The sequence below is a fragment of the Salvelinus sp. IW2-2015 genome, linkage group LG14 (genome assembly GCF_002910315.2).
Source record: "Salvelinus sp. IW2-2015 linkage group LG14, ASM291031v2, whole genome shotgun sequence".
Classification (NCBI taxonomy): Eukaryota; Metazoa; Chordata; class Actinopteri; order Salmoniformes; family Salmonidae; genus Salvelinus; species Salvelinus sp. IW2-2015.
This window is the reverse complement of record NC_036854.1, coordinates 7,989,855-8,005,541: the sequence shown is the minus strand read 5'-3', so window position 1 is coordinate 8,005,541 and position 15,687 is coordinate 7,989,855. Positions and strand designations below refer to the sequence as shown.

At 43.6% G+C, this 15,687-nt stretch overlaps 1 protein-coding gene across 1 annotated transcript in view; it reads left to right on the top strand.

Moving 5' to 3' along the window:
- LOC111972771 (pleckstrin homology domain-containing family G member 1) overlaps positions 1-15,687 on the top strand; it is a 62,752-nt gene that overhangs the window by 7,342 nt on the left and 39,723 nt on the right. Inside the window, 1 exon segment of the mRNA XM_023999843.1 lies at positions 13,195-13,730. Coding sequence (XP_023855611.1) covers positions 13,195-13,730 — 536 coding nt within the window.

Sequence of the window (15,687 nt, the reverse complement as noted above, 5' to 3'; positions counted from 1 at the left end):
GACACCCAGAGACCATTAGCGTCGTAGCTCTTATTGCGGGACTCTGAAACAACTGTGAATTGAGCCACATTTATTGTCAACCTATGTGTATTGAACACTATTCCTGAGGAAAAACAATACTGCAGGGATGTTTGAGTCGGATAATTCTGAGGAGGACGTTGGGAAAAAATATATTGGGTATTGAGTATACTGATACCCAATTTCATTGATCCCCAATCCTTAGGTAAAGCTGTACACTGCAATATGAATGTCAATACACACAATGGGCTGACTGGGGAGGTGATTTCACACAGTCACAGTCCCGCGACAAGAGCTACAACGCTAATATTTCCATAAACTCTTCACAGTTGTGTTCTGTGGGTGTCACTGAGTAGGCTGATACCCATTTCATTGCTTCACATTCCAACCTTGTTTAACATTACCTAGTCTAAATATGGCATGATTCCACCAATTGTAACCTTCTGCATCACTTTCAAAGGAGGTACTTTTATTTTGAAGGCAAACCGCAAATTCCACTATTGTGCCTAATCCTTATTGTGGCTAGCTTCACAACACATAACCCGGTCCGGTAGAGCATCACTAGCCAGATGAAGCTACCTGGCTGCTTATAACGTTAGCTTTGGGCAACAGGGTTAAGTAGCTGGCTAGCTATTTATTTTCATGAACTGAAGTTCAATTTCAATAGGTGAACAACAAGTGGCTACCTAGCTAATACTTACAAGGATTCCTAAATCATTGCTAAGAATAATGAAAATGACTGCAGTTTCTACTTGTCATTGCTTTCATGCTGGTTGTATTGGTGCTAGCTAGGTACCAAGCTAAAGCTAGCTACCCCAGAAGTTGCGGTCGACGAAATAATGCTTTATTATCAATGTGGAATTGTAAACTCATCGTTCGTGGCCGGGTTTTGCTTGTCTGCAGGCTTTTTTGTACAGCTTTGACAGTGCTACTGATAGTGGTGGCGCTTGGCTTGCACGTGCAAATTCAGAACACACAACATTCTTTAATAGAACTGTGTTATTTGAAATGTAAAATTAAAAGCTTATTTGACTTGTCAAATAGTGTTATTTGACGTGTATCTTTTTTGACACGCGAAGACCCAAACGGCGTTCCATAGTATGGAGTGAAGCAAATAGCAGTGACGCTATTCATGGGTAACTCCGATAGGCGAAAGCCAACATCACCCACGACAGAGAACGGTTGATTGTCAAGGGCAAAAAATTCCAAAGATTTCCACTTTGAGTTATCTCGCTGAAATGTTCTTACTCTTTCAAATGACTGCTCGACTTGTTTATTGCTCGATCCACACAGCAGACATTGTGGGCTAGGTTAGGAATGCTGTGTTGCACGTGTAGCGCAAAATTTTATGTGGCATCAGTATCATCTCCAGTTTTTAGTCATGACAGGGCCTCTTCAGGTTGAAATACTGTCGTGCAGATGTTGTTGTTTTTGTTGTTGTTGCAGCATGCTCTTGCAGAGCCAAAGCATTAAGTGTGGAATGTTTTTTTTCTTCCCACTCCGACACACACGCATGCGAGTGTGCATGCACACACATGCAATCTCTGAAGTTCACTATGATTCTCTATTTTCTGCTCTCTTTTTCTTTCTATGTCTAACGTCTGTTCTGTAATGTATGGCCTAGTCATGGCAGGTGTGTGTCCGGTATTCTCTCTCCTACTCTCTCTATTCCTTCTGTTCCTTTTGGATTCATTGGGCTGCAGTGTGAAATCCTGAGTGACACTTTAAGTTGTTAAACGTCGGTGAAGATCAGCCCTGCATCTCTATCAGAGAGAGAGACACTTGGAGGACAAAATATCAGAGCCAGAGAGAGAAGAGTGGATCCACTCCGAGGTGTTTATTAGATCCATACTAGCCTAAATATGTTAGGTTGTAGATAAGTCTAATAGTGCAACACTAAGTTAAACTTTCAAGGTAGGACTCCGAACAGTGGGGGGAAAAGGAGGGAGGGAACGAACGGAAGGTTGGCATTTGTGACTGATTATTTTTTCTCATTTTTTTCTCTGTCTCGTGTTCTCTCCCTCTTGGGTTAGTCCTTGTCTGATTTAATCACATTTAAAACCGTTACCATAACGTTGCCGAGGCGGAGAGACTGCTGTAACTCACGGCAACGCCTTTGGCCTATTACAGCTACTCATGTCCCTATGAGTGTCCTCTGCCCCTCCTCCCAGACCCAATACACACCCCACCTTGGGCACTATTTGTACTTGGATGTTGTTGTTACTTGTTTTTGTTTGTGTTCAACTCTCTTATTGCAGACATGTCAGACACCATCCATAATGATTGACTGTCACCACAGATTTAGTGCAATGAGTAGAGGGCAGTAAACAATTGTGTGGCATAGACACTGCTATCAGTTGGCACTGTTGTTCTTCTCTATTGTCCATGCGGCAAACAAGAACACACAAGGTTGATGGAAGGGGAATGTGTGGTCAGACCCTGCCCAGTCAGAGGTGCTCCTCTCTGGGGTGAAGAAACCACATTTGGCCCCTTGGTGAGAGAAGAGCTGGAATTTATTCTTACTTGATTAAGAACCCAGTCCCAGATTCTCTCTACTTTCTCTGTTGTCCCTCTCTATATATAGTAGCTCTATGTATAGACCGACCCCTGACTCCTTGGTATGACAGAACAGCACATCATGGATTCACCTTGATAAGATCTGGGTGAAATCCCTTTTAACCTCTGATGACCAAGCTATGAGAGGAGAGGTCTGTCCATGGCACTCTTACGGCTCCCACAGCACTCCTTTAGCACTTCATATCAATATCACAACTGTTTATCTGTCATATAGCTCATATAAAGTTTATGGACTTAAGATTTCAAGTGACAGTTGTGATTGACATGTTGTTTAGCAGTGTAAGAGAACTCTTAGTGTGGGTGAACATCTAGAGATTTGAGAAAGTGAACTAGGCTTGGCACACTCATGTTCTCTGTATTCTATGTGCCCTAGTCTGTAAGTATATATGCTCTGCCGTGTGTGTATATTTTAATATGGGAAAGTATATGCTTGGAGTGGTTCGGAATGACCCTCAGAATCCCTCTGGAATCTCCAGGGCTACTTATAGGAAATGCTGGACTTGGCAAAGCTGTTAGGGGAGACATTATATGACTTCCTAAACATCATGTCTCTATGGATATCGCTGTCATGGAAGACCTGAAGAGGTGACAGTTATATTTATGAGTTGGGGGAAATGAGGTAGGAAGGAAGGAAGGAGGAAAGTAATGAATTAATGAATGGAGGGAGTGAGAGATGGAGAGAGGGGGGAAAAAGTTAGATGGAGAAAGGAAGAGGGTGAAAAAAGTGAGGAAGAAAAGGAGAGGGACACAGGGAGAAAGAAAACAAGGGAGAGGTAGGGGAGGTCTAGAGCTCACAGGCCAGGCCATTGTCCTGAATGGAGCTGAATTAAATTACGTCATGATTTAGACTGAGTCTCTCAGCAGTAGCACTCAACAAGGGTATTGGGGAAAGGGGGAAGGGCTCCCTCCATTTCTCCCTCTCCTTTTTTATCCTTCCTCTCTTTCTTCTCTATTTTGTCTATCCATATTAACTTTCTTTCTCTCTCCTTTCCTTGGGCTCAGACAGATTTGATAGATTAGATATGAATGCGGGAGCTGCTTGTGGATGTTTGTTATTTTGGCGGGTGGGATCATGGTGGTAGGTAGAGAGGATGAGATGTGCATGGAGTGTGTGCGTGTGTGTGTGTGTGTTGGGGGGGGGTCCTTTGTGTAGTGAGAGATCTGACGGATGAAAGCTGACTCAGGCTGTATTGTGATAGAGGGGGAGAGAGAAAAGGGAGAGATAGAGAAAGAGAGGGCTGCAGCTGCTCTATACACCCTATACAGACCTGATTCTATCTGTGTCATCTGCTGACTACGAAGGCACATAAGTCTCATACAGCAGCCATAGGACATCTGACTGTCAGTCTTCCTTCAGAATCACCTATATTCTCCAAATACATTTGCATGTACAGGAATTTGACTCGTGAAATGGTGCTGCCACAACAAACAGAATATACGGACAGACAAACAGAATATACTGACAAGATATAGAGACACAGAATCCATACAATCCACATACAGTACGTACACAACACACAGCAAAAAACTATGGACTGCACTATGAACACTCTAAGCTACGTTATGAATTGTGCCTATATATACAGTATGAAGAAATGAGGCATTTTACAGGATGATGTGCAATAGAGTAAATATACTGTGTATATAGGGTCTATTGAGATGAACTAAATGTATATTATGCTATAACATTAAATTTCATTGTGCTCCTGTAACTCATACCACATTTATATAAGTGCTAATGTGTTATGAAGCTTCAGTACTTGTTGATGGAGCACATGAGGCTGTGAAGGTTCTGAAGGATGGGGAATCATGGTTCTCACGGTTGTTTGTTGACCTCTCCCGGGTGAAGGGCACTTCAGCTGGCCATAAAGTGTGGGACTGAAGTAGACTTGTAACAGTGCCTTCAGAAAGTATTCACACTCCTTGACTTTGTCCACATTTTGTTGTATTACAGCCTGAATTTGAAATGGATTAAATTTAGATTTTGTGTCACTGGCCGACACACAATACCAAAGTGGAATTATGTTTTTTAGAAATTTTAACAAACTAATTAAAAATTAAAAGCTGATATGTCTTGAGTCAATACGTATTCAACCCCTTTGTTATGGCAAGTCTAAATAAGTTCGAGTAAACATTTGCTTAACAAGTCACATAATAAGGACTAACTGTGTGCAACAATAGTGATTAACATGATTTTTGCATGACTACTTCATCTCTGTACCCCACACACACACACACAATTATCTGTAATGTCCCTCAGTCGAGCAGTGAATTTCAAACACAGATTCAACCACAAAGACCAGGGAGGTTTCCAATGCCTTGCAAAGAAGGGCACCTATTGGTAGATGGGTTAAAATAAAATAAAAAGCAGACATTGAATATCCCTTTGAGCATGGTGAAGTTATTAATTACACTTTGGATGGTGTATCAATACACTCAGTCACTACAAAGATACAGGCGTCCTTCCTAACTCAGTTGCCTGAGAGGGAGGAAACCACTCGGGGATTTCAACTTAAGGCCAATGGTGATTTTAAAACAGTTACAGAGTTTAATGGCTGTGATAGGAGAGCACTGAGGATGGATCAACAACATTGTAGTTACTCTTTCAATACTAACCTAATTGACAGAGTGAAAAGGAAGCCTATACAGAATAAAACTATTCCTAAACGTGAAAAGAAGGAAACCTGTACAGAATAAAACTATTCCAAAATATGTGTCCTGTTTGCAATAAGGGAGTAGGGTAAAACTGAAAATAAATTAACTTTGTCGTGAATACAAAGTGTTATGTTTCGGGCAAACACAACACATCACTGAGTACCACTCTTCGTATTTTCAAGCATGGGGGCGGCTGCATCAGGTTATGGGTATGCTTGTCATCGGCAAGGACTATGGGGTTTATATAGATTTAAAAAAAATTGAATAGAGCTAAGCACAGGTTAAATATTAGAGGAAAACCTGGTTCAGTATGCTTTCCAAAAGACACAGGGAGACAAAATCACCTTTCAGCAGGACAGTAACCTAAAACACAAGGCCAAATATACACTACCGGTCAAAAGTTTTAACACCTACTCTTTCAAGGGTTTTTCTTTATTTTTTGCTATTTTCTACATTGTAGAATAATAGTGAAGACATCAAAACTATAAAATAACACATATGGAATCATGTAGTTAAAAAAAGTGTTAAACAGCCACCTTTTGCTTTGATGACAGCTTTGCACACTCTTGGCATTCTCTCAACAAGCTTCACCTGAAATGATTTTCCAATAGTCTTGAAGGAGTTCCCACATATGCTGATAATTTTCCTTCACTATGCAGTCCAACTCATCCCAAACCATCTCAGTTGGGTTGATGTCTGGGGATTGTGGAGGCCAGGTCATCTGATGCAGCACTCCATCACTCTCCTTCTTGGTCAAATAGCCCTTACACAGTCTGGAGATGTATTGGGTCATTGTCCTGTTGAAAAACAAATGATAGTCCCACTAAGCCAAAAATCAGATGGGATGACGTATCGCTGCAGAATGCTGTGGTAGCCATGAAGGTTAAGTGTGGCTTGAATTCTAAATAAATCACAGACAGTGTCACTAGCAAAGCACCCCCACACTATCACACCACCTCCTCCATGCTTTATGGTGAGAAATACACATCCGGAGATCATCCGTTCACCCACACTGCATCTCACAAAGACGGCGGTTGGAACCAAAATTCTCCAATTTGGACTCCAGACCAAAGGACACATTTCCACCGGTCTTATGTGTCCATTGCTCGTGTTTCTTGTCCCAAGCAAGTCTCTTCTTATTATTGTTGTCCTTTAGTAGTGGTTTCTTTGCAGCAATTTGACAACGAAGGCCTGATTCACACTGTCTCCTCTGAACAGTTGATATTGAGATGTCTTTTACTTGAACTCAGTGAAGCATTTATTTGGGCTGCAATTTCTGAGGCTGGTGCATCTAATGAACTTATCCTCTGCAGCAGAGGTAACTCTGGGTCTTCCATTTCTGTGGCGGTCCTCATGAGAGACAGTTTCATCATGGCGCTTGATGGTTTTTGCGACTACACTTGAAGAAACTTTCAAAGTTCACGCAATGTTCCGTATTGACTAACCTTCATGTCTTAAAGTAATGATGGACTGTCGTATTCTCTTTGCTTATTTGAGCTGATACTGCCATAGTATGAACTTGGTCTTTTACATTTACATTTACATTTAAGTCATTTAGCAGATGCTCTTATCCAGAGCGACTTACAAATTGGTGCATTCACCTTATGATATCCAGTGGAACAACCACTTTACAATAGTGCATCTAACTCTTTTAAGGGGGGGGGGTGTTAAGGATTACTTTATCCTATCCTAGGTATTCCTTAAAGAGGTGGGGTTTCAGGTGTCTCCGGAAGGTGGTGATTGACTCCGCTGACCTGGCGTCGTGAGGGAGTTTGTTCCACCATTGGGGTGCCAGAGCAGCGAACAGTTTTGACTGGGCTGAGCGGGAACTGTACTTCCTCAGAGGTAGGGAGGCGAGCAGGCCAGAGGTGGATGAACGCAGTGCCTTTGTTTGGGTGTAGGGCCTGATCAGAGCCTGAAGGTACGGAGGTGCCGTTCCCCTCACAGCTCCGTAGGCAAGCACCATGGTCTTGTAGCGGATGCGAGCTTTTACCAAATAGGGCCATCTTCTGTATACCCCCCTACCCTGTCACAACACAACTGATTGGCTCAAACGCATTAAGAAGGAAAGAAATTCCACAAATGAACTTTTAACAAAGCACACCTGTTAATTGAAATGCATTCCAGGTGACTACCTCATGGAGCTGGTTGAGAGAATGCAAAGAGTGTGCAAAGCTGTCATCAAGGCAAAGGGTGGCTATTTGAAGAATCTCATATAAAATATATTTTTATTTGTTTAACACTTTTTATTTTTTACTACATGATTCCATATGTGTTATTTCATAGTTTTGATGTCTTCGCTATTATTATACAATGTATAAAATCTTAAAAATAAAGAAAAACCCTTGAATTAGTAGATGACCGGTAGTGTACACTGGAGTTGCTTACCAAGACATTGAATGTTCCTGAGTGGCCTAGTTAGTTTTGACTTACATTGGCTTGATGAACAACCAACTTGACAGATTTTGAAGAATTTTTAAAAGAATAATGCGCAAATATTGTACAATTCAGGTGTGCACAGCTCTTAGAGACTTACCCAGAAAGACTGACAGCTGTAATCGCTGCCAAACGTGATTATAACATGTATTGACTCAGGGGTGTGAATACTTATGTAAATTAGATATTTGTCTTTCATTTTCAATAAATTTGCAAAAAAATGTAGGCCTGGTCTTTGTGTCCTTATTGAGTTAGCCTAAATGTAGGCCAGATTCTGAGAGCCACTGGTTCACTGTGTTGCTGTTCTGGCAGGAAAGGTAGAGCTCACAGCACTAATACCCAGTCTAATCCTTAAACACACACACACACACACACAGACACACACAGACACACAGACTTAGACATGCACACGCAACTGGAGAAACAGTACCAGCTCTGAGGCTTTAGGCCCGTAATTAGAGAGAATTTACACAGATCAGTTTGAACATAATCTGGGCTGAAGATAACCCCAACCCCCCTGCTCACCTCACTCACACTCTACTTGTTCTAGTCACATTTTACCACTGTTACTCACACAGAGTTTGGGTTGTGCAGTGTGCAAGCGCGCGTGTAACAGGTTAGGTGTGTCCCGAACAGGGGGTCTGGAAGGTGCAGGGGAAGGGCTGGGTAAACAGAAGTAAGTAAGTCTTCGTCTGTTGTTTGGTTTTCACTAGGGGTAGAAACACATGGTTTCTTTGTGTGAATGTTGCTGGCCCATGCCTAATAGCTCTAATGGCTATAAGGAGTCCCACTAAAACCATTAGCTCAGTTAGCATTATCTCAGGGGTGATAAACCAAATGCATGTAAGAAACACACACGAAACACACAGAGTTCTTCCAATCTCATGGGTGTAAGTACCGTGGAGTGGAGAAGCGTTGAGGTTGCCTCTCACCTGACTCTCCCTCCCTCCGCTCTCCCTCCCTCCACTGAGAAAAGGAGACATAGTCTTCCAGCTGATGGTGAAACTCAAGTCACTGCATTATTTCTGCCTCATGCACCAATTCATGTTGTTTCTCCTATGACCAGAGAGAGTGAAATATTCCTTGATATTAGACACAAGCTGCTAATAAGTTCACTTCACTATACTCATTCATTGCAGCTGCAGTTCTGGTTGTAGCATGAGTGGAAGTAGAGAGAATGCACATTACATAAGTCCCACAGTGCATGTCAGAGCAAAAACCAAACCATGAGGTCGAAGGAATTGTCCGTAGAGCTCCGAGACAGGATTGTGTCGAGGCACAGATCTGGGGAAGGGTACCAAAACTTGTCTGCCGCATTGAAGGTCTCCAAGAACACAGTGACCTCCATGATTCTTAAATGGAAGAAGTTTGGAACCTCCAAGACTCCTGGAGCTGGCCGCCCGGCCAAACTGAGCAATCGGAGGAGAAAGGCTTTAGTCAGGGAGGTGACCAAGAACCTGATGGTCACTCTGAAAGGGCTCCAGAGTTCCTCTATGGAGATGGTTGTCTTTCTGGAAGGTTCTCCCATCTCTGCAGCACCAATCAGGCCTTTGTGGTAGTGGCCAGACGGAAGCAACTCCTCAGTAAAAGGCACATGACAGCCTGCTTGGAGTTTGCCAAAAGGCACCTACAGGACTCTCAGACCATGAGAAACAAGATTCTCTGGTCTGATGTGAAAACAAGATTGAAATCTTTGGCCTGAATGCCAAGCATCACGTCTGAAGGAAACCTGGCACCATCCCTACGGTGAAGCATGGTGGTGGAAGCATCATGTTGTGGGGATGTTTTTCAGTAGCAGGGACTGGGAGACTAGTCAGGATCGAGGGAAAGATGAACTGAGCAAAGTACAGAGATGACAACCTGCTCCAGAGTGTTCAGGACCTCAGGACAACGACCCTAAGCACACCAAGACAACACAGGAGTGGCTTCGGCACAAGTCTCTGAATGTCCTTGAGTGACCCAGCCAGAGCCTGGACTTGAACCCGATTTTAACATATCTGGATTAGAGGTCGACCGATTAATCGGAATGGCCGATTTAATTAGGGCCGATTTTAAAGTTTTCACAACAATCGGAAATCGGTATTTTTGGGCACCGATTTGCCGATTTTAAATGTTTTTATTTTTATTTTTTACATTTATTCTTATTTTTTAAAATATATATATATTTTTAATACCTTTTATTTAACTAGGCAAGTCAGTGAAGAACACATTTTTATTTTCAATGACGGCCTAGTGGGAGGGTGGGTTAACTGCCTTGTTCAGCGGCAGAACGACAGATTTTCACCTTGTCAGCTCGGGGGATCCAATCTTGCAACCTTACATTTAACTAGTCCAACGCAATAACGACCTGCCTCTCTCTCGTTGCACTCCACAAGGAGACTGCCTGTTACGCGAATGCAGTAAGCCAAGGTAAGTTGCTAGCTAGCATTAAACTTATCTTATAAAAAACAATCAATCATAACCACTAGTTAACTATACATGGTTGATGATATTACTAGATATTATCTAGCGTGTCCTGCGTTGCATATAATATGACTGAGCATACAAGTATCTAAGTATCTGACTGAGCGGTGGTAGGCAGACGCTTTTCGTTGTGCGTCAAGCATTGCGCTGTTTATGACTTCAAGCCCATCAACTCCCGAGATGAGGCTGGTGTAACCGAAGTGAAAGGGCTAGCTAGTTAGCGCGCGCTAATAGCGTTTCAAACGTCACTCGCTCTGAGTTGTACACCTTGCTCTGCATGGGTAACGCGGCTTCGATGGTGGCTGTTGTCGTTGTGTTGCTGGTTCGAGCCCCGGGAGGAGCGAGGAGAGGGACGGAAGCTATACTGTTACACTTGCAATACTAAAGTGCCTATAAGAACATCCAATAGTCAAAGGTTAATGAAATACAAATGGTATAGAGGGAAATAGTCCTATAATAACTACAACCTAAAACTTCTTACCTGGGAATATTGAAGACTCATGTTAAAAGGAACCACCAGCTTTCATATGTTCTCATGTTCTGAGCAAGGAACTGAAACGTTAGCTTTCTTACATAGCACATATTGCACTTTTACTTTCTTCTCCAACACTTTGTTTTTGCATTATTTAAACCGAATTGAACATGTTTCATTATTTCCTTGAGGCTAAATAGATTTTATTGATGTATTATATTAAGTAAAAATAAGTGTTCATTCATTATTACAAATACATTTTTTTTAAATCGGCAGATTAATCGGTATCAGCTTTTTTGGTCCTCCAATAATCAGTATCGGTATCGGCGTTGAAAAATCATAATCGGTCGACCTCTAATCTGGATAGACCTGGAAATAGCTGCGCAGCGATCCTCCCCATCCAACCTGACAGAGCTTGAGAGGATCTGCAGAGAGGAATGGGAGAAACTCCCCAAATACAGGTGTGCCAAGCTTGTAGCGTCATACCCAAGAAGACTCAAGGCTTTAATCGCTGCCAAAGTTGCTTCAACAAAGTACTGAGTAAAGAGTCTGAATACTTATGTAAATGTGATATTTTTTATTTTATTTTTATACATTTGCAAGAATGTCTAACGTTTTTTGTTTAGTCATTATGGGGTGGTGTGTGTAGATTGATGATGGAAAAAAACTATTGAATCAGTTTTACAATAAGGATGTAACATAATAAAATGTGGAAAAATTCGAGGGGTCTGAATACTTTCCGAATGCATTGTATACATTTTCCAACTATTTTCCATCCCAAAAATGTTGAATAAGATGGAAAGTAGATTGAAAAGGGGTCTTAGAAAACATCTACCAGAAAAGTCATTAAAGGTATTAAAAATACATCAAAACACAACTAAGATCAACACTTATGTTTAGTTTTGGAGAAATGATTTGCCTTCTGTAAGTTTAAGAAATATTGCCTTGTAATTCCGTTACCAAAAACCCACATTACAAGTACAAGTAGACCTGCTAATTAGTTATATATATTTTTATTTATTTTTATTTTTACTGATATCAAGGTTGATTAAAACTCGTAATTCTGTTACCAAGTCGGAATTACTGAAATTGATTTGGCTACAATGGGAGTTTTCAAGTCTGGACAATCACACTCTCTCTCTCTTCTCTCTCCATGTAATGTCACCTCTCCCAGCTCTTACTGACTCCTACCATGATACCTACCACCTAACCTCTTTCCATTTACTGTAACAAGCATCCTCAACCACTGAGCACCAACCCACAACGGACATCCATGGACTTTGAAAAATTGTTTACATTTGGTCAGTCCGTCCTGGCAAGACCAAATCTGAACCAATCATAGACGTTTGTTTTGCATGATGTACAGTAGAAAACAGTACAGAACAGTAAAGAAAAGTAGAGTACTGTAAAATCACCCCTTGGACCTCCGTTTGCGCCATTTGCACAAGTGTCCCAAAGCTGAGGGAGTGAAAATTATCTAGGGTGTAGGGGCTAATTAGCCCCACCGTCAGTTACTTCAACTGAGCCTGCAATGCTGCCGGCTTCATAGCGAATTGGAATCCCATAAGGCACAGCGTTATTGTTGAGTTTGCGCAATTTCACACAAAAGATTGGAGTGGTGTGCCTAATTATATGACACATGCATTTGTTTGTCTGATGGTGAGACTTGACACATATGAAATACCTCCCAAATTAAATGTTTAACTGTAACTGAGGTTTATATTTTGTAAAACGACAGGGGATTTGTTCATTTGAATTTCATGTTCGTCAGCAACACGTAATAACAGTGGGTCCTCAAGGGCGAGTTGGGAGGGGCGAGGCGGTGGTTTGGGATTCATACCTCTTTCACTTACTCACTCTCTCTGTCTCTCTCTCTCTGGTCTCTGTCTCTCGCTCTGGTCTCTCTGTCTGTCTCTCGCTCTGGTCTCTCGGTCTCTCTCTCTGGTTTCTCTCTCTGGTCTCTCTCACTGGTCTCTCTGTGATCTGTCTGTCTGTCTCTCTGGTCTCTCTTTGATCTCTCTCTGGTCTCTCTGTCTGTCTGTCTCTGGTCTCTCTTTGATCTCTCTCTGGTCTCTCTGTCTCTCTCTCTCTGTAAATGACTTAGTGTGGTCATCATGGTTTGGTAGAGTGCTTATTTTTGTGTGTGTTCAAAGCCTTCTGGCCATGGTATGAGTTGAGGACATGGTTGTGGTCAGTTTCAGTTAGGCTGGACACTACACTCTCACGACTGTGGTATGGCCTGTTTTTCAGTTGGAATCCTAAACCGATCAGGGGACATGAACAAGGTGTGGGTTTTCTACTTTGGCCTTTCTGCTGAGAGAGAGAGAGGCAGGCTTCCAGTGTCTAGTTAAACTGTGGCCTGGCAAGCTTGCCACTTGGAATCCAGATAGGGACCCTGTGGGAACATAAAGGGGTTCACTTTTTGTTGTTTTATTAGGATGGTTGAGGCGTTTAAGCATCTTCCTGTTTTGTGAGTATTAACAATGTTTACTCTGAACTTGATGAGAGGACAAGGATAAAGGTCTCAATTCTCACACTTCCTTTTCTCTCCCTCTCTCGCCTCCTTATTTCAGACGATTACACGGATGCCCTCCCTCCTCTCCCAGAGATTCCGGATGCCGGCTCGGTCCTGAGCTCAGTGGGCGTTCCGGGCCGCTTTCGCCACTCCGACATTCACCACACCCCTCTACGCTACTGCTCCGCCCACAGCATGGACTCCTCCCCAGACAGTGCTGAGCGCCCAATCAGCTACGGCTCCACCTCTTCCTCCGCCTCCTCCAGGGATAGCCACTGCTCACTGGGCAGCCGCTCCACTTTAGTCCCCTCCCCTCACTGTCACCCCGCTCCTGACCGGGACTCCGGGGCGATCCGGTTGGAGCTGGTTCCAGCCAGGCAGCTGGGATGTGGGGATGAGGAGGAGAGGAATATTGGAGGAACAGATGCAGGAAAAGGGACTGTTAGACAGGTGTCTGCCCAGACCCCCCAGTCAGACACCAAGGCTGGGGAGAGGAGCTCCCCGGGGCCCAGGGTGCAGTATGTGGACAGGGTGGTTCAGGAGATAATGGACACTGAGAGGACCTACGTACTGGACCTGCAGAGCATCGTACAGGTAAGGAGCATGGTACCACACAACACCTTCTGGGGAGACACAAACATAGTACTTATCCTTCTTACAGGAGTCTGTCCAGTACTGTGAGGAACGGGGTACCACACAACACCACTGGGGAGACACCAGCTATCACTGCACCTACATACAGCACAGGGGTACACAGCACAGTTTTCAGACTGTTAGGTGAGATGCAAACAGTAGGACAGCGCAGGCAGTGTTTCCCTACTCCAGTCCTCCAGTCCTCCCAACAGTACATGTTGTTGTTGTAGCCCCGGACCAGCACACCTGATTCAACTTGTCAACTAATCATCAAGCCCTCAGTGAGTTGAATCAGGTGAGTTTGCCCAGGACTAAAACAAAAATGTGTTATGTTGGAACTGCTGGAGGACCTGAGATGAACCCTGTTGGGACTGTCGGAGGACCTGAGATGAACCCTGTTGGGACTGTTGGAGGACCTGAGATGAACCCTGTTGGGACTGTTGGAGGACCTGAGATGAACCCTGTTGGGACACAGTCCTGACTGTAATGATGCGTTCAGAATTATACTATATCTGTCTTTAGCACTGCGTGTTCCATCAAGTCCTCCAGCAGTCCCAACAGTGTTTTCATCTCCAGTTCCTCCAGCCAGTCCAACAGGGTTTCATCCCCCAGTCCTCCAGCCAGTCCCAAACAGGGTTTTTTTTTTTTTTTTTATCATTCTCCGATCCTCCTAGCTAGTCCAACAGGTGTTTCATCTACAGTCCTCCCAGCAGTCTTCAAACTATGGATACCTTCTTCCAGTCCTCCTCCTAGCGATCGCGCCAACAGGTTTTCGATCTCCGATCTCCGCTTAAGTAGAGGAGTCCGAACAGGTTTCATCTCCAGTCCATCCAGCTTCTAAAGCTAAACCCAACAGTTATATATTTTCACTACTAGATACCAGCAAGGCCAACAGGTTTTTACTCCAGTCCTCCAGCCAGTCCCAACAGGTTTTAAGCTCCAGGTCCTCCAATCGTCCAACAGAGGTTTCATCTTCCAGCAGTCCCAACAGTTTTCATCTCCAACATCCCAACAGGTTCATCTCAGTCCTCCAACATCCCAACATGTTCATCTCAGGCCTCCAACGAAGTCCCAACAGGTTCATCTCCAACAGTCCCAAACAGGTCTTCATCTCAGGTTCTCAACGTCCCAATCAGGGTTCCATCTCATCCTCCAACGGTCCCAAACAGGGTTCTTTCAGTCTCCAACGTACCCAACAGTTTCTCTCCAACATCCCACAGTTATTCTCAGTCCAGCTTCCACGCATCTCCACAGTCCCACAGGTCATCTCAGGTCCTCCACTCCCCAACGTTTATCTCATGGTCAACAGTCCCAACAGGGTATCTTCAGTCATCCAACAGTCCCAAAGATTATCTCACTCCACAGTACCAACAGGTTTCACTCAGGTCCGCCAACAGTTCCCAACGTTATCTCCAACAGTCCCAAAGGGTTCATCTCAGCCTCCAACGTCCAAAACAGTTCATCTCAGTCCTCCAACAGCTTCCAACAGCTTTTCAATTCATCCGCACATCCCAAACATCATCTCAGTCCTCCAGCAAGTTCAAACAGGTTGCATCTCCACAGTCCCCAACAGGTTTATCTCAGGTCTCCAACCAGATCCAACAGGTCATTCGTCCATCCTCCAGCAGTTAAATCAGTTTTTCATCTCACAGTCCAAACAGGTTCATCTGGTCCTCAGCATCCAACATGTTCTCAATCTCCACATCAGTCCAACAGCGTTCATCTCAATCCCCAAACAGTCCCAACAGGTCATCTCAGTCCTCAACAGACCCAAGGGTTTCATCTCAGGTTCTCCAAACAGTCCCAACATGGTTTCATCTTAGTCCTCCAACCATCCCAACGAGTTCTCTCAGGTCCTCCCAACAGTCCACGGTTCATCTCATTCCTAACAGCATACCAACAGTTTTCATCTCCAACA